The following is a 19518-nucleotide window of genomic DNA, read 5'->3' as shown; positions in this document are numbered from 1 at the left end:
AGTTTAACTTTGAATCTTCCCACTGAGGTTAATACATTGACAACAAGGTGGAATCAGTGAGATTTTTAGCCACTTTTAATTTGTAGGATCTGATTAAATTTAACATCTCCCCCTTACCCCCCAGAAATCAAGTGTGCTCAGAAGCAAACTTCTTGGCACCCATGACCTTTTCGAAACCTAAAGAGAACAGTGTGATCTCAGTACTTGCTTTAAAAATGACGTGTCAAGTTTCCTCAGCAATAGAAAATAGCTTTACAGCAAGCAAGTCTGACCAACTTTAAGGAGATTTCCACTGGTATTTTGAGTACATCCAAGTTACCAGAAAGGGACCTCAAATCCAAATCTGCCACAGGTGCAAATATGTTCCTAAACTAAACCCACCACATCATTCATATTAAGCTAGGCATGGCTTCCTTTTCCCCTTTACAATTTAGTTTAATATGGGGCATTTTAGGCCCCATATTAACTGTTCAAAGTTAATTGAACAGTTCCCTCCCTTTGTTCAATCATGAACAATGGAGTTCATGATCTCACTACATGGTCTGCACAAACCCATTAGAGGCAAATTCAAGGTCTTTAACTTTAATGTAATCAAGACAGATTTAGGCAAAAGTTTGCTCATGTGTCCTTTAGCTAAACCCAAGACAGACTAAAGTCTTGCATATTAGGACCCATGCACTACCTGAAGGAAAGTTTTGCATCACCACATATCATCCTACCAACATCAACATTTGTGAGGAATTTAAGTTCAGTAAAGAGACAGATATTTGCTGCTTTCATCTTTATTGTACAAAGTGTAAACATTTACATGCGTTTGCTTATCCTCTTGTAAACAATGCCGCCAACAGACATCGTCTGAAAAGAAAAGACAAGATTTACAAGTTTGTCCAAGAGGTAACCAGAGCGCATAGTTTGAACTTACATTTACAATAGTGTTGGCATCGGTCAGCTCTGTGACCGACTCAATTCCTTTAAGAGAAACCCTCAGCTTGTTGCCGTCACGAACCACCACTCCCTCCAAGATAGAAGTTAAAGATTTAATGCTGAAACATTTCACCCAATCAGGTTGGAACATATCCCATTTAAAGTAGTTTTAACAGGTGAGTTTAACTTACTTTGACCTTCTCTCCAGTGAGAGTTTGCAGCTCCGTCTCTTTGCCAATGGTGAAGGAGTTGTTAATGACATTTGAGCCAGTAGTTACTGTCACCTTGAAGTCATCACCAGTCTCTTCAATCTCAGAGATGCTCTTAAGATCCTTGCCTTTCTGGATGAGTTCATCAGGAATACCTAGAATACATTGGATTAAAACCATGCCAATCGTTCACACAGTTTGACCACAAATCTGTTAAAGCGTCAACTCACCAATGGCCTTCATGAACGCCTCAAAGTTCTCATGAGACTCCAGCTGGTATTTCCCAGTGAAAGACATGATGGCAGACAGGGAAGGTAGAGAAAAATGAGGCTCCTGCCTCTTTTATACTCTCAGACTGCAGGAGATCAATGATTAACCACAGATGATTCCAATTAGGCGGAGTCAAGCCACCTCATGCAAGGTCACATCGACCACAGTAGATAAAACTCTTGGCGGAGATAAACAGAGGCTCAAAGCAACTTAACTAAGGTTTGGTGAAACTTAATAAACATTAGAAAACAGGGACAGTGAAAAAAAGGAAAAGAAAGACACATTTAAAAGATCACAAACAAATGTTGACATAATTTTTTGAGCATGACCAACATGGAAATGACCTTTGATCTGACTGTTGTCCAGCAGACAAACACTGAGCCCCACCATTATAGGGGAAGCTATGAAAGATCCCTGCTAAAACCTTGACTGTTGACTGAGTGCTGCAAGAAAAAAATGTGGCAGAAAACAAAGTGCAACAGCAACAGTGAAAACAAGAGGCATTGAGTGAAGCACACTTTATTCAAGAGTCACCATAGAAAAATATATACAGAATAAGAGACCATGTTTACCAACTCCTGAACCCTTATCTGGACTATAGATACTGTACTGTTGCTCTTATGAAGGTAAATGCTGCAGTTAACTTGGCAAACCAAGGTCCTGGTATAGAGGAGGAATAGGGAGCACAGGTTTCACGTTGCTTTAGATCCACTGTGAAGTTTTCACTTAGTGATGAATTGGGGTGCCGTGCCATCCACTGGTGTTGTTCTGCATGTCCAAAGTCAGAGCAACCGTCAACCAGGAATCTTCGGAGCTCATTGTTTTGTCAGCAAGCTGTTCAAAGACGCTGATCTCATTTTCCAGCAGGACTTGGCACCACAATGCAAAAGGCACCAATACCTGGATTCATGACCACTGTGTTTGATTAGCCAGCAAAATAACCAAATATAAAAGATGAGAGACACTAAACCGGACAATGAAGATGACCTGAAGGCAGCTATCAAAGCAATCTGAACGTCCAACAGGCAGACCGCCTCTATGCCACGGTGCATTGATGCAGTAATTCATGCAAGAGGAATCCCAACCAGGTAATGAGTTTATTTATAGCACTGTTCAAGGACAGTTTATTTTTTCAGTATGCTGGTATCTTTGTATTCAGTTTTTTTTTAATTATACTTAAGACTCAATTTTTCCAAGAAACTGAGTTTTGAGTTTTCATCAGCATTAGCCATAATCAGCAAAACAGATTTAAAACCTTAACTTATATAAATCTTTGGGAAGTTGATGTAATAATTTTTCTCACCTTTTGAAATTAAGTACTAAAGCAAATCCTCTTTGAAGTTAAATTCCACTTTAATGAGATGCACATATATGGTAATAAATTTAGATATTTTTTCTTCTTTAGTACCTGTTATAAACCCATCAAGGTGCACAAATCCACAGTGTGAACTGTGATCCATATTTGATATCAAATGTACTTTGGTCAGATGAAGTCATTTTTCACAATAAGATTTTTGATGATGAGAGTTTTCACAAAGCAGACTAATATAATCATTTATTCTGCTCGGTGCAACATCGCTCACCTGCAGCCTGTCTTTCAAAAATGTTTTCCTTCGATTGAAACGCATTTCTTTGTCATTACCTCTTGAACTGGGCACAGTTCAGTCATTAAGCTGAGAAAAACTGTCTCAAAGGTGACCAGATGATAACCCTAAAGGTTGCAACATTGATATTTGCACACAACCTCATGTGAGGATCTGAAAGATAAGGGCAGCTGTGATGATAGTGGGATATGATCGAACACTAAACCTGATAAGCCTAATGCTGACTCTGTCTTCACCTTGTGCAGAGAAGGAAAAAAAACAGGCACATTACACTTTCTCCAAACTTTATTTCAGCATGCAGAACTCTGGATGACCTCTCTGTATTCATCCCTGTTTTCATACTCAAAAATATATTGACAAAGGCACTCTACTGAAGCGCAAAATGTGGTGACAGACATAGAAACACAGCTATACAGCGGGAACTACAAGTCCCATTGTCCTTGCAGAGAGACCTTTGGGTGGCGGAGGTGCTCATTGGTGGGTTCGGTGAGAAGTGTGGCGGGCCAGATGCAAGAGCCTGAGGATGATGTCGGTGGGGTCACCGCCTTCGAACTGGCTGCTTTGGTCATCTCTGTCGTCCTCGGGGAGGCACGACTGATCTGCAGTGCAGCTTTCTGTGGTGGAAAGAAGAAAGATGGAGGAGTTAAACAAGCAGAAGAAAAGGCCTTTTCCTGTAACTCCCTCACCACTTAGAGCTACAAGAGGATCAGAATGATCTAAAGAGAAAAAATCAACATGTTTGTTCCTGCTTATATTGTTCTGCAAGTGTCGTCTGCTTTTATCCCATGTCGTCACTTAACTGATTAAATGCCCTTTTTGCAAGTTTATTTATTTTGACAATGTTGTTTTCTTGTCAATGTGACCTTGTGTCTTAATGGTTATATTAATCTTTAAGATTAAGATTAATCTTTAAGATAACCATTAAGATAACAAATTTAAAGCAATGGTTGGTTTTTAAAAAGGATTTTAGCATAAATTCAGCCATTAAAGAAAAACTGAAGTGAAGCATTTAAACTGAAATGAAAAAAGCTGCTACTGATGCATCGGCACCAGTGATGAGCCATATTTAGATTAATTATACATCCTTCTGTTGGAACTAAAAAAGAAATCTTTCAGATGAGAAGTGAAACACTCAAAATCAAAGAAAGGAAGTATGTTCGTCTTCTATGCACACAAGGATCTATGTTTGTGCGCATACATCTTTATGGTGCTTTAACTTCATTACATCTAAAAGTTCTCTGTGTTTATCCAAAGACTGTCATGTAAACTGTTTTTTAGATATTTCTAGAAAGTTATACAATGACTATTCAAAATCTGTTTTTTGTTTCTTAAATTAGAAATGTCACTTCATTTACTTTAAAATAGAGCAGATGCACTTTTCTCACACGTCTATTTAAATTGTTTGAGGATTTAAAAGCTTTGGCAGATAATTACGATCATTTGTGGAGCCCTCTCTATTGTCAGCAAATCAAATACAAATGTTGATGTTGTAATAAAATGATACGAATGTTTAAAAATGGGCCTTGTTTCACCCAGGATTGTTTCAAAGGTAGTTTTTGTTTCTTCCATACACACTGCCACCTACTGGTCAACACGGGTCTGTCTTTTACCATTGCTGTCCTTATCCAGTGTGAGACGTTTGTCGACTAAAACAGGACTAAAATTCTCAAGTAATTTGCAATTACCTTGGATTCAAGCAGTTTTTAATCATCTGGAAATAAAGTTCACATGGCGCATCACTGGGTTTTAACCAATACCGGTCCATTTAGTTTGCGACTTTTGGATTTTTGTAGCCAAAGCAACAGTTTTTGCAAATTAGTTCACTTGTAAAAGTAAAGTATGTGACACGAAGAGGCAACAGTAAAGGAGGGAATCAAAATTCCAAGTTAAATGACTAACAGGGCTTTATGATGTAGAACAAATGGAGCTGAAGATGATGAAGTAATTAAAGACACACAAGAGGTAAGTTTTTAAAAATTACATTAAAAATAAAGGATATTGGTAAAAAAGCTATTTTCATATTTTAAACAGTTATTTTAATATATTGTGTAATTTCTTTGTCCAGACATTTTATGAATGTGAGTGCATGATTGTCTGTGTTGCCATAATGGACTGGTGCATTTTCTTCTCCTGCTATTTGAAAAGCAAGAACGTTACATTTTCTTCATGCCTAAGAAAAATGCACCAGTCCAATACGACAACGTTTTGTCCTGAATCAGTGACTGTTTCCAGATTCACTGACCTGCATCACAGCAAAGTCCTGCAGCGGCGCAGCGTCCTCCCTCTGAGCCGCAGGCTCTCCCTCCAGCCTGACAGGGGGTGAGCAGGTAGTTCTCCTCCACGCAGTGTGCCGACTCGGGAGAACCCATGAGGCAGCCGATGCCCTCCCCGCAGCAGATGCTGGGGCCGTAGCAGCGGCCCCGGTCTCCGGGGCCACAAGACATACACTATGGAAAGAAAGAGAAAGACTATTAAGTATTTTTTGTCCAGTTTCTGGTGCAAATATCTTAGTGCACTTAAAAGAAGACAAAAGTAACTTTAAATTTACTTTTATGAGAGATATAGGAGCTTTAAGTCAGTAAGTAATTAATATTGATGAAAAAATATTAGGTCCACTGGCAGATTGAGTCACTGATAACTTGAGAAAAACGTCTTGTTAGTGAAATAATCTGCCAGTGGAATTAATACTTTTTCATCAATATTAAGGGATCTAATAGAAGCTCATATTTCTAGCTAAACAGTTAGCTGTAAGTTAGAGCACTTGAAATAAGAATCTTGAACAAATGCAACAGTTTTTGCAAATTAACTTGTTTTGCAAGTTAGTCAACTTGCAAACTTGGTACGATTTTGTGTTTTTTGCAGTGTTTATCTTTTACCATGCTCATTCAATTTGATGCAGTTTGTTTGTATAGTGCCAATTTGCAACACATGCCATCTTAAGGCACATTACCAAACAAAAAAGTCCAATTTGTATACAGAAATAAATCAAGTCAGTTTAATAAATATATAGAAATTTTACAGCTATATATTTCCATCCTAGATTTTCAGTTCTATTTCTGGAATTTATCTTGAATCCAAAACGTTCTCACAGTTCTGAAGAGAAAGAAAACGCAAGAAGATCTGTTCCGGAAGTTGTCGTAGTTATCTGTATTTTTTGTCATTCAGCTTTGATACGTGACAAATTTCAATTTGACAAAGCAAAAGCATTTTACTTTGATTTTCTAGCTTAAAAATTAAAATTGAAGCAACAAACCTTTCGGAGAGGAGCATCCATGATTGACCTCTTTCCACCGATGGGACAGTTGGAGATGTAACACGCCGAACAAACGGACAGGAGGAAAAGCAGGCCCACGGACACGGCAGCTCCAGACATTTCTGCTGAGAATAAAGGCTGGTTAAATACAGAAAATGGACTCGGCAACACAGATGTTCTGAGACCAAACATGTTCACCTGTTTCTTCACGTTCTGCTTACACGCGCTCAGAGGTGATTGCTGTGGTCTCCGTCTTTGCATCTGCCGTTCACAGGTCTTATATATTCCTCAAGGCAACATTTGAAAGTGACCCAGAAAGCCGAAAGCCACTTAAAAATCTCTAATGAATGTTCTTTGGATGCAGAGATGAATCGTCACAGTGGGAGAAAAGGGTCAAAGGGCCAGGTCGCCTTGCTTACATCTCTTTTGCTGAAGTTCATTACTGAAGGTCTTGTGGAGCGTGACCGTGCATGTTAGAGATGAGAAACCTCATCAGAGAGGTAAAGATGAGCATGCAGGGATGAAATTATTCTAATTATTAAAGATCACATGGACTGTGGAACTTTGAGCTACAATTATTAGAAGATGGTTTGAGTTTTGGGTTTATTCTTAAGATTTTTGACATATATTGGAGGGCTGTCAAGAGAAAGTGTGCTTACAGGTGATCAGAGGAGGTCTGTGGTCAAAAGTGAATGCAAAGCGGTATTTGGCTTGGCGGCCATGTTCTCCTGGAAGCAATGCAACACTGATGATGACAAATCTTGCCACTACTAAAAATGTCTTCCATTCTTCTTTATGTCCTTAATTCTTCAAAGGAATTGAGGCACACATTGCTCAGGATCTGAGGTTAATTGCTTTTACGAGCTAATTAACGCACTTAATGACCAGCCACAAACCGCAGAAGGCAGCTACATCTCAACAATGATATGAGCTCAATTAGTGCACCTTTCTGCAGAGACCACCTCATTTCAGCTAACTTTTGTTCCAGGTGTAAGTTTGATAGCAGAAACGAATATGTGGAACAACTCACAGTTTCACTTGCCTCCTATTGGCTGTGAGTTGTTTGTTGTTTTCTCTTATCATTCTTTTTGCTAAAGCTTGGAAAAGGTAAAGGAACAACCTTCCCCCATTCCAAAACTGGAATGTAACAGTTTTGTGCAAACATTTACAACACAAAAGGCCTTTGAAATTCATGTTTGTTGAATAAAGCTTCCATCTTTAATATTACTTTGTTTTTTACAGACTACTTCTCTCCCTGCAAATAAAATACAGTGAAAACAGCAAGCTTTATAAATCACCTAATTGGTAAATATGGTTCATATGAGTGTGATTAATCTCCCATCACCTTCACAGAAGAGAAGCAGGAAGAACAGCTGTGTACATTTTGTTTGAAGTTTGCTAGAAGCGATGTGTGGGCCGTAGGACACCTATGGTCACATTAGACCTAAATGTATCTGTTAGGCATCACATGCATGTGTGGAACCTTGAGCACACCATTCCCCTGATGAAACACGGTGGTGGCGGCAGCATGCTGTGGCCATGCTTTCTTTCAGCAGTCACACTGAAGCTAGACAGAGTTGGTGGGGATCTGAACGAATATAAACACATAAACACACTTAAAAAAACATGTTAAAGATCGCAAAACATAAGGATTTCTAGACCTTTAGTTTCATCTGTGTTTCTGGTTTTGACAATTTTTTTATTATTTACTTAGCTCTGGTCTTAATTCATTCATCTGTGTGTGTTAACTTCTGTGCAGTAGAGTTGGGTTCCTTAAAATAGTTGTAATTTTTTTCCTTTCATCTGGTTTCCCCGTGTCTTAGTTTTGTTTCTTTCTCCTTTTCTTCAGCCTCCAAGCTGTTTTTCATCTCCTCATTTCCTCTGCCTGCTCTCCCTCTCTCCCAGCTGCCTCTGCTCTCCTTTGATTGCTCCTTTGTCACGTCCACCTTTCCTTCAGTACTTAAGATATTCAGTGTGCATTAATTTTCTCTGGTTCCTTTGTTGATCTTCGTGACTTACTCCATGCTTTTCTCCATTTGTCCAGCTGTTGCTACCTGCTATTTCTCTGTAAGTTTTCTCATTAGTTTCACTAAATATGTCTTCCATGACAACTCCAAGTTTCTTTCTGCCTGTCACACCCCAAAATACAATACAAAAGACTTAGTGAGAGGTTCACCATCCAGCAGGACGATGACTGTAGTCATACAGTCAGATCTACGATGGGATAGTTTCAAAGCCCAAGTCCAGTTTTTAGCACTATTATGCTGCAACTTTTAAATGCATTTCTTCCACAATCAAGTCAAATAAATACTTCTTTTCAGGCCTCACAGAGCCAAATGACTTAATGGTGATGAGGGATGCATCCACAAGTCCCAGAATAGCAGCTGTCCAGCAATGCACCCTGGTTAGAAAAAGCATATCCACTTGTTAGAATGGCCTGGTCAAAGTACAGGCTGAAATCTGTGACAAGACTTAAAAATTGCTTTTCACATGGTTATCCATGTAATCTGACTGAGCTCTTGTGATCTGGAAAGAATGTTGAAGGGGTATGAATACTTTTGCAAGGCACTGAATTTCGCTGCAGCAAAAACTAAATCATATTGCATTTCCTTGAAATAGACTGATAGTAAAAAAAATACATGTGAAAAATGACACCAGTGGAAATATTCAGTCCATCATTGCATGTCAATTCACAACTCTTAACAATTCAAATTGTGCTGTTTGTTTGTGCAACATCAACTCCCCTCCTCAAGTTCCTCCAAAAACCTGTGCAAATCCCTATTTCATAGAGAAATGGAGATGTCTATCTAGTGTTTCCTTATTTTTCTGCAGGAAGGCACTAGGCTTGTTGACTTCCTCTCCCCTCCCTTCCTTCCTTCTCTCCGAAGGTACTCATCTGAAAAATGAGAACAAAGTGATTGTTCCTGTTCTCTTTCTTAAGTCACTTCAAATGCTATCCGTGGACAGGCGGCTCATTGTCAGGAGAGCTGCGGAGCGAGCGAGAGGAAGAGAACTCAGGCTCAGGTACAACAGCAACAAGAGCAGCAGCAGCACTTCAGCCAAAAGCATCACAGAGAGAGGGGGAAAACAGCTGGTAAGTTGCACACAGGCTTCCCTGCAGCCTGACAGGACACACTGGCATGGCACAGACTGACTGGCACATGAGGAGGGGCTTCACTTTTAATGGATTGTTTGGGATGAGTCTGGCAAACAGGCAGGGGTCTCTGCTCACAGCGACTCAAGCAGCAGCAGGAGGAGTGAGGAGGACAGAGTCCAGGAGAGAGAAAACAATGAAAACTTTGTCTTACTTTTGCAGCAGCTCGAAAACCTGAAAAGTGACAGAATAATATTTTTGATAAAACATGCACCCTGCATTAGGAATATTGTTTTTTAACACATCTGCACTTTTTCATTTTGTTGAATTGCAATTTCTTTGTGTCCCAGCATCAGGGACATCCAAATTGTTATAAAGGTTTGCAGAGAGGAGAAATCATTTCATAATTACAAAATGTGTTCATCTCTAAGTTTGAGAATATACAAAAAGCCTGGATGCTCATTTTCAGCAATGAAACGTATTTGAGAAACCGATTAAGACAAAAGTTAGTTTTCCTTTTTCTATTTGTTATATTCTTTTACAATTCTAAGAAGCACAAATTCAGAAACAGGCCAGTGGAAGGCTCCAATCTTTGTTGTTGTTGTTGACCAAACACTAAATAACAATTGGAGATTATAAATGTTGAACTGTTTATCTAATATCTCAAAAAGGTCACCTTTTACCACTGTAAACTTTAACTATCATGTTAGAAGTCTCTGCAGATTTTCACGAATAAGCTTAAAACGATTACCAGGAATAGAAGGATGATGTTGTGAACGACATTGTTTAGAACTGTTTTGAATGCCATGCAGAAGTGAGATGGTTCCCCTTTGACTTCAGTTATCGTTTTCGTCCATCATCTACAAAATCACACTAAGAGACGGCTGTGAAGATGCCAGCTACATCACTGTTGTGTTATTGTTAGTTATCTGAGTCAGAAAGCCAATTTTAAGATGGTGAGAAGTTAGAAAAGTGGACAGTTCTTCTGTGAGTGCAAAAATACAGCTAAGAGATAAACAGAGCATAGAGAAAAGAGATGGAGAAGCGAAAAGGCTGCAGGAGGTAGAGGTGAACATTTCTCAGAGTACTTCCCGATTTCAGACGAGGAGGAGACCTGTGAGAAAGAAAGAAGTGAAAGGTTTCAGGTCGAATACCGAAAGATGTGGGTGTCGGCGCCGCTCCGTACCCTCTTCAACCTTTACTTTATAAAAATGCTGCAGAGGAACTGCTCCCCATCTTCAACTGAAACCAGAAGCAGGATCAGTAGATGAGCTTTTATAAACTGTTCCTCTTAATGATGTGTCTGGAGGTAAAAATAAGCACAGATCAAAAGTAGATCTGCTCCATAACTGTACTTTGCATATTTTAAAACTATTAGCTACTCTTTTTGATGCCAATTCTGCAGAGCCGTCTCTGATTTGGATCTATTACATTTCACACCTTACTTATTTAAATATAATTCAAAATAAAACTTAAAAATTGTCAGATTAAGGTTTCCTCATGTCTTGCTAAACTGTCCACACTCCTTTAACTCTCACAACCCCAAACTTCATTGTATTCCCTCTTTGTTAGGGAACATTAGAAACCCAACATGATGCTTAAAACATGAAGACCAAGATGCACAGCAGACAAGTTGGGAATTAAATTTGAACACCTCTCAGATGAACACAACTGGGAACCTGCAAAGATATGGCAATAAATCTAACCTGACACTTTGAGCAAGTATAGCATTAATAACCATATAAAAGACTCTTTGTAACTCTGGAGGAGCTGCAAAGATCAGGGAAGCTAATCTGTTGATAAGATCAGACACAAATGTAGGAGAGTGAGAAGAGAAAAGTTACTGCTGCAAAGAATGTCATAAGATTTCCTAAATAGGTGGGACAAGGTTCACCAATCAGATGAATGAAGGGGTTTTTTTTCAACTAAAAAAATCAACATCCTGCACTTGACAACCCCATGGTGAAACAAAGTGATGAGTGGGACATTTCAAGAGGAATGAATCATTTTCAATGCACTGTAAGAGATCATATATTCTGTAAAAACAGCTTAGTTAATATAAGAAAACATGAGCTTTTTCTACTAGGTATTTGTAGGTCTTATACCAGAGTAAAAACACGGACTGCAGACTTCCTCTGAAATCTGCAAGCAGACTGACGAACATCAGTGTCTGACACTGGGGTTTCCAAATGTCACATGGCCTAAAATCAAGTCAAAGGGACTTCTGGGCCCTAAAAATCGTCTTACCAACTCAACAAAAACTAAGAATGCAATATTTTAATCCAACAAATGAAGTGGTCGATTTGTTGCTAGAAATGATTTGGAAATCATTTTAAATCCAAAACTTACAGCAAGTTTGCCTTGATAAAAGTAACTTTGCAAATTTTCTAGGTATCAATTGGGGAGGGAAATGGAACACAATTTAATGAATTCTGATCAATAAAACCTTGTTATGATAATGCTTGCCAAGTTTATAAAATTAACTAAAAGCTGATTTTTGCTGCAGCACAGCTTGCTTTTGAGTAAAAGTCACTGGTTTGTGCAAGAGTGCAAAAAACACAATTATTTTTTGCGTTCTGGTTCTATTGTAAGATGATTTTACTTGATGATAATTTTGCCCTGATTAAAAATAGATAGTCCACATCAAATATCTGTACTTTGGGGTCAAATTTCTATCCCTCTCCATAATGCTCCCCACCAGTGACGTGCGGTCAGGGGAGGCAGGTGGACCCTATAGTTTGTACTGTAAAGTACCTATTTTTCATTTAGCTTAACCAATTCTGATTATTTTGTCCTTCAAAATCGCTGAATTTTAGCATTTTTTTTCCCATTCAAATGCTCGGAAGCGAATGTACAGTGGTTTTTTTGTCACCAACTGTGTGTGTAACATGTTTCGTGTGCTGAGGAGCGATCAGAAACAGCAGAACAGATTCTAGTTCTCTTGCCTCATGGCAGGGGGCGCTCATGATCCCAGACATTGTGGCTCCACAACTGCAGAGTAAGAGACAGTAACAGCGAGCTGGCCATACAGTAAAGTCTAGCAATATATTTATAGCTTTCTCCTCTTACCACAGCAATCACTTATTAATAATCACAAAATAAACATCAAGCCTGAAACCATACCACTGGTATGTTCTGCTCTTTGTGTGGGAAATATCTGAATTTTTCTTTTTTCTTTTTTTGTGGCGTTGTTGTCAGTTGCTATGGCAACGAGTCTGCGCGTAGCTGCGCTGATACAGAGCGAGAAAGAAGTGGTTTTGAGTTGTACTTTAACGGTGTGGAGCACATAACGAAATTAATAATATCTACATGTCCAAGTTTGATTGAGTTAAAGGAATTATTCTACGGCGGCAGCGCGGTTATGGATGACATGTAAAGGAATTGTCTTTGTCCGCATGCGCGGAATTTCCTCATGTAAACAATAACACGCAGGGGGTTGTATGATCATGATTAAGTCAGTGCTTCACTATGAACCTCACCGCATGTCACTGCCCCCCACACTGCAGACACTCCAGGCCTAACAGCTGCTTGTTCTGTTTTCTGTAGAATAATGATGGAGAAAGACACTGTGAACTTCTCACCAGGTAAAAGTCCTTCTCAAGGAGACAGGCTTAGACAAGCACCTCAGCGGGGTTTCTACTTGGGCCAAGCCCCTCTTTATATGAAGCCCCCAAGATTCTCTTTACCCAGTTACCCCACCATAGACCCTTACAGTGCTCTCACCACGCCGGCGTTCTTCCCTGTGCCCAGCCTCGGTTACGTTCCCAAAGAAGGATTCCCAAAAAAGAAAAGGCTTCATCTCAAAGCGGGTGCCCAGGGGGAAGAGTCGCCTGATGGACAACAGGAGGAGGCAGAAGAGAGCAGGAGCAAGAAGAAGCTAGACATCTCTCATGTCCCCTTCTCACTCCCACCTTGCTCCATTTCCTCCACGTCCTCTCGACCAATACCTGGGATGATTGAGCTGAATAGGCTGCAGCTTCACAGCAGATCAGGAGGTTTTAGTCTCCCTGTGCAGGTGAAACAGGAGCCTCCCAGTCCGTCCTCTCTTTGGCCTTCCTCCCCTCTCCTTCTCCACCCGCCTTACTTCCCTCCTCTTTCTCATGGTCCTTTCCCGTACCCCTTCTTCATGCCTGGGCCAGTCATGCACATCCCACCCAGTCCCTTCTACCCCAGAGAGGACCCACGCTCCAGCAAGGCCCCGCGTGACGAAGCGCCCCGAGGTGAGCTCACCAACGCCGAGAAGGCGGGTCTGAACGTCCATGTAGATGACAGCTACTACGTGGACGTCGGCGGCGACCAGAAGAGATGGAAGTGCCGGATGTGTGAAAAGTCCTACACATCCAAGTACAACCTGGTCACGCACATCTTGGGCCACAATGGGATCAAGCCGCACGCCTGTCACCTCTGTGGGAAGCTGTTCAAGCAGCTCAGCCACCTGCACACACACCTCCTCACACACCAGGGCATGAGGCCTCACAAGTGCCAGGTGTGCCACAAAGCTTTCACCCAGACGAGCCACCTGAAGAGACACATGATGCAGCACAGCGACGTGAAGCCATACAGGTAGACGTCTGGCAAATATCTTAGTTCACTTCAAATAAGACAAAACTAACTTACAAGTAACTTTTCAGCAAGATATTGGAGTTTGTTTGAAGTAAATTAACATTGCTGAAAAAGTACTAGTGTTAAACTCCTGTCCTGTATCTTACTGAAAAGCTACTTGGTTACTTTTGTCTTATTTTAAGATATTTAATCTAGAAACTAAGGCAAAATTATTTGGTAATATTTTGTGTTTTTGTAGTGCAGGTAAAATTCAGCTCTTTATTGTCACTCTGCTGTCATTTTAACATACATTTTCTTACTCCTGCAGCTGCAGTGTGTGTGGCAGAGGCTTCGCTTATCCCAGCGAGCTTCGTGCCCACGAGCTGAAGCACGAAAAAGGGCAGGAGAATGTGTGTGTGGAGTGTGGTCTGGACTTCCCCACCCTGGCCCAGCTCAAGAGACATCTGACAGTTCATCGTGGTCCCACCTTATACAGGTGAGTACAAAATCCCTCCAAAAGATATTTATGATGTTGCCTGGTTTATATATATAAAAAAGGCCCTTGTTCTACGCTTTACTTCGTAGATAGCGTCACTAGACTCTTGGCTATGGAAAAACACTTCAGTTTTAAATTTTACGCAATTAACATTTGGCATGAAGTTATGCAGCTCACCGGAAATGGTCTTTGCTGTGACGACCAGTGGGGGCAGCATTAAATGCTGACAGAGTTTAGCCTGCTGAAAATTTATTAGAAGAACAAGTTTTCGCTGTAAGCAGTCGTCCTCCGTTGCAAAAAGAGAACCGCCGAGTTGAACGAGGCGGCTGCTAATTTTACTTCAATGTTTAGAAGCGTGACCAACTCAAACTGAACGGATTTGTTCACTTCCTCCGCTGCTATAGCTAAAACTACTGGCTTACGGGGGGAAATTTCCTCATGCAGTCAGAATACAATTTTAAAACGGGGCAGAAAATTGACGTCATTGTTCACAACTTCGCCTTCTGTTCCCCGGGTGAAATTCTAACGGAGGATTAAAAATCAAAAGTGAATAGGAAGAATAACGTAGAAAGACAACGACTTGTAAGAAAAGTATGCATTTCTTCGTCCTTTCTGCATGGTTGAATAAAAGAATCTTCGGTTCCTGCAGGTGCACAGAGTGCCAGAAAACGTTCCAGTACCCGAGTCAGCTTCAGAACCACATGATGAAACACAAGGACATCAGACCGTACATCTGCAGCGAATGTGGGATGGAGTTCATCCAGTCGCACCACCTGAAGCAACACACACTCACTCACAAAGTAGGTTCAAAAGGAAAGGAACACAAAACAGAAACCATTATATTTGAAAGAAGAGGACAGCGAAATGCACATTTTAAGCTTCAGCAAATCCATGTATGATTTATAACCTTACAGATGATTTATGGAAAATGGAAGTTATTTTTCTCACTCTCATTTGTCTTGAAATTAAACTAACCACCCAATACTTCCTCCTTATGAACTGTTTATTTTAAAAACAAGCATTGCAGTAAAAAAAAAAATAAAAAAAAATTATGACGGTAAACATAAGGGAAATTCCAGTAATAAAATTTCAGGTAAGAATACATCCAGTAATGCATGAGTCAGTGCAATTTCTTCAACGTAAGATCAATACTTCATCAAACTCATATCAAAATCACGAATGTCCTCAAAGGGGCAGTTGTTCCAGAATGTGTTGGTAATGGTAACATTAACAAATTGTTTAAGATATTAATAATCACCTGTCTCTGCATTTTATGAGTACATCTTGAAATTATATCAACCTATCACATTGAATTTGGCAGTACACAAATAAAACTGCTCTGATTTGATTGATAATATTGAATCACACAACTGTTATCTTGAAAGCTCCATTTATGTGACCAGATGTGGAGTTTGACACGTGTGATGTTGAGTTTCTGTCCAGAGCTCGACATTTTCTAAGCTAAATTTAAACTACAGATTTATTTTCACCTCTCATGTTTTTGCTCTATAGGGGGTGAAGGAGCACAAGTGTCGCATCTGCGGCCGCGAGTTCACACTGTTGGCCAACATGAAGCGCCACGTCCTCATCCACACCAACATACGGGCCTACCAGTGCCACATGTGCTTCAAGAGCTTCGTCCAGAAGCAGACTCTCAAGGCTCACATGATCGTCCACTCGGACATCAAGCCCTATAAATGCAAGGTAGGTCAAATGTTGGTCTGAGGTGGGGATATTTGGATGTATATTTTGTATTTTCTTGTAACTTTTCTTTTGTGCACAAAAAAAATCGCAGAAGAGTCATGGGGTCTTGACAAACTAAATGCAGAAAAGGGATACGGAGGATTTTATTAATGTGCCAAGTGATAACTAACATTTGTGTGGAAAAGGTGAATTGCTTTGCATGCACAATGCTTAATAACTAAATGGATTTTTCTAGTTTTGCCCCGTTAGGTAAAGATCTTCGAGGATCTGGCTTTATTGTAAGGATAAAACATTCCAACCAATCTGAGGTGTTCCCTGCTGTCAAAGAAAGTTCCTTCTTTTCTTGACCTATGTGTTCTAAGCGCTGAGACGATGACCAGATACCAAAGAGGCTCATGGGAGTGGGAGCCTCCTTGTCCATAGGAAGGATATACCGGTGCAAACCGCCTTTCTAACAATGGCCCCCCCAGTCTCCCCAGAGAACAGGGCCCACAAATAGATTTCATCTCGCTTTCTCTGCTGCTCGAGGGAGCTTCCTGTTTTCTCACGGTCCTCTTGGACAGTTTACAGTCCCTCTCTCCTCCTGAAGGAAAGGACCACCCTAATAAAAAAGAATGCAGAGGAAGGACAGCGCAGGAGTTGCCCTTCCCTGTTCTCCTCCTGGCCCTGTCTCAGGGTTGCTTCCTCTCTCTTTCTGCCTCTGGCGCTTTCTGTTTTTCTTGTGCGAATGCGTGTTTGTGTGTGTGTGTGTGTGTGTGTGTGTGTGTGTGTGTTAGAAGTGAGAGAGGGAGGGTGAAGACAGAGAGGAAAACAGAAAAACAAGGATAGAGGGAGGAAGAAAGGGTGTGTATCCTATTGTCTGCACATTCATTCATGATTACGTGTTGCTTTGCTATTCTGCATGCTGCGATCTAACGGAGAGGAAAAGTCTGAGATTAGCTTCGAGATGCTTCAGAGAAATACGTTTACTGAAGTGATATCGAAGTACACTTTCATTATTTCTATAGTTTTTTTCTGTTTATGGAAAATGTTAGTTTTGTGCATTTAATACAACTTCCATTAAACATATTCTGTAATGTTTTGCTGCTGCATGCAAATCTTAACATCCATTAAAGTGTAGGACCTTAACTATTAATCTACTTGCATTTTATCATAAGATTAGTTTGTCAGTTCAAGTTGGCATAAACATAATACCATTAAAATCAGGAAGGAAAGATAAAGAAATATTGCATATTTGATAGGTCTAAATGTTACAGTAACATCCAACATGTCCATGAATTAGCTTAACCTTAAATTTCTGGAATACAAAGTGACAACTCTATTTTTTTGTTACACTTGTGGACACAATCATTGTTGATGCTGAATACAGTGAGTAAATCCCTTACAACTGAGTGATATTGAAAGGAAAGAACGTAACAAGCATCCTGCAAAAGACTCAACTGGATTCAGAACAGCCAGAAGCAGCGTTAGCATCTCTCTAGCAAATCAGAAACCTTACAACGCATGTAATTTCTTCTCTTTCAGCTTTGTGGGAAGGAATTTAACAGAATGCACAATCTAATGGGACACATGCATCTTCACTCGGACAGCAAACCCTTCAAATGCCTCTACTGCCCCAGCAAGTTCACTTTGAAGGGGAACCTCACCAGACACATGAAAGTTAAACACGGAGTCATGGACAGAGGGCTGGATGAAAGATGTAAGTAGGAAAATACTGCAAGGATTTAACATTTTTGGCAGTAAAAGTTTGTAAATGTTTTAACATTTCCTTAATCTTAGTGTTTCGCCAAAGAGGACGCCTCTGCCTGAACAGATCCATGGGCCTCATCTCCCACTATAGCCAAGAGGAACCGTTCGACCTCTCCCAGAAAGCACCAAGCTTGCCCAATCTCCGTCTCTCACAGTCTGATGGCGAAAGCATCCCAGGAAGCTCCTGTCAGGAGGAGGATGAGGAGAGTTTGTACAGAAGGAGCCAGTACAGTCCAGAGGTGGATCAGCAAGAGCCCCCAGGCGCAGACCAGTACATTTCTGACCTGAAGGAGGGAGAGGACGGTCGGGAAAATGAACTTCGAACTGGCAAGATACCGAAACTAAAGAAGTACCTGGATAGTTCAGAGGACGAGTCTTTGGAAGGAGAGAAAAAATCACAAGGTCAGTTTGGTAATACACGCCGCCTCGGACAGTCAGAATCATCTGATGAAGAGGTGGATGAGCAGGGATACACTGAAAGAGTCCGCTCCGAGTCATTTGACTATGACTCGATTTCAGAAGACGAGCGTGAGGGAAGCAAACAGCCGCTGGATGGTAGTTATGAAGGCACCGACGTAACAGAGGAAAACTGAAAGAGAGTTGATAGAGCACACAGAGAAATTACAAGTTAAACCACGAGTTACAGAGTGTGGAAAATTTGTCAATAGCAAAATGAGTAGAAGTAAATTTACACTTGTCTCTATTAATAACCATACAAAGACAATAAATATTTATTTTGTCTGACATTAAATCAGACAAAACCTTTCCCACTTTAGGTCAGATACAATTTTACAAATGGTTTCTATGTGGCTGAAATTGCAAGATTCCTTATATACTTTATGGCTTTCTTTCAAATTGACATACATTAATGTCATAATTTCTTTAAATTGGTGAAAAAGATTAAAAGAAGATGCTATGAAGCCATAAGATCTTGAGATAGGAATTCACAACCTTTGAAATTTAACTTACAGCTGTGAAATCAACATTTCAAGATGCCCAACAGTGTTCATCTGTTCAAATAATAAAATAATGGGAAAGAGTTCAGAGATTTTTTTTTTTGTGATATTCAATTGTATTTTTAATTCTAACATATTGTGTTCATATGCAGATCACACAATACACGTGGATGCTTAAAGCTGTGAATTGCTACCAATATCAAATATTGGGAATATATTCTGATTTATAAATGGGAATTAATTTGTAAATATAATGAAAGATTTATTTAATGTACTATTTTTCACAAATCAATTTGCAATGTTCACATTATTTTGATTTAACTATAACTGAATTGTGTTAGCATGTTTGAAGACAGTTTTTGTGTGAGATCATGTTAAAACTAAACTGTAATCAGGTTCTAACTGCACAAATTTGACTTTTTGTGTAATAAACTGTGATTTAGTTTCTTTAGTGTCTAAATTCTGAATCTGTATGATAAGATTATTTTTCTCTTTTGCTGTGTGGGTTTTCTATCCTGCTGTTGTTCAATTGTAGCAATAAGATGTTTCTACTGAATAAACACAAACCTGCAAATTCTGTTATTTTGTTTTTTTTTTTTGGAGTAATTTTAAAGATAGCATTAGATTTTCATCCTGTCTGACTTCACCAAACATTAGATGGTTGCTCCAAGTTTCAAAAAGCTTGCATTGCTCCCTCTGCTTCTCTTTCAAAGCAGA

At 39.9% G+C, this 19518-nt stretch overlaps 3 protein-coding genes across 5 annotated transcripts; 1 reads left to right on the top strand and 2 right to left on the bottom strand.

Moving 5' to 3' along the window:
- Positions 1–766: 766 nt before the first annotated feature.
- Positions 767–1521, bottom strand: LOC122827674 (fatty acid-binding protein, liver-type-like). The gene is made up of 4 exons (XM_044110573.1): positions 1364–1521; positions 1116–1288; positions 923–1015; positions 767–855 (listed from the first exon to the last, which is right to left on the bottom strand). The coding sequence occupies exons 1-4, from the start codon at positions 1428–1430 to the stop codon at positions 805–807; spliced, it is 384 nt and encodes a 127-aa protein (XP_043966508.1). The 5' UTR covers positions 1431–1521; the 3' UTR covers positions 767–804.
- A 1753-nt stretch (positions 1522–3274) lies between these two features.
- LOC122827672 (isotocin-neurophysin IT 1-like) lies at positions 3275–6548 on the bottom strand. Of its 2 annotated transcripts, none has more exons than XM_044110571.1 (4): positions 6459–6548; positions 6261–6382; positions 5250–5454; positions 3275–3621 (listed from the first exon to the last, which is right to left on the bottom strand). In XM_044110571.1, exons 2-4 carry the CDS (start codon positions 6378–6380, stop codon positions 3479–3481), a joined length of 468 nt encoding a protein of 155 aa, XP_043966506.1. In that variant the 5' UTR covers positions 6381–6382; positions 6459–6548; the 3' UTR covers positions 3275–3478. The 2 variants fall into 2 exon arrangements, with proteins under 2 accessions (XP_043966506.1, XP_043966507.1); XM_044110572.1 differs by having other exon boundaries at positions 6261–6385; positions 6459–6503.
- A 1286-nt stretch (positions 6549–7834) lies between these two features.
- znf366 (zinc finger protein 366) lies at positions 7835–19383 on the top strand. Of its 2 annotated transcripts, none has more exons than XM_044110570.1 (8): positions 7835–8327; positions 9202–9354; positions 12901–13917; positions 14225–14392; positions 15042–15192; positions 15905–16096; positions 17621–17795; positions 17876–19383. In XM_044110570.1, the coding sequence occupies exons 3-8, from the start codon at positions 12905–12907 to the stop codon at positions 18436–18438; spliced, it is 2262 nt and encodes a 753-aa protein (XP_043966505.1). In that variant the 5' UTR covers positions 7835–8327; positions 9202–9354; positions 12901–12904; the 3' UTR covers positions 18439–19383. The 2 variants fall into 2 exon arrangements, with proteins under 2 accessions (XP_043966505.1, XP_043966504.1); XM_044110569.1 differs by having other exon boundaries at positions 7837–8327; positions 9149–9354.
- Positions 19384–19518: the final 135 nt, after the last annotated feature.

This window comes from Gambusia affinis, linkage group LG03 (assembly GCF_019740435.1).
Source record: "Gambusia affinis linkage group LG03, SWU_Gaff_1.0, whole genome shotgun sequence".
Classification (NCBI taxonomy): Eukaryota; Metazoa; Chordata; class Actinopteri; order Cyprinodontiformes; family Poeciliidae; genus Gambusia; species Gambusia affinis.
Note: the sequence above shows the minus strand (reverse complement) of the source record. Positions and strands in the feature narration are given on the sequence as shown.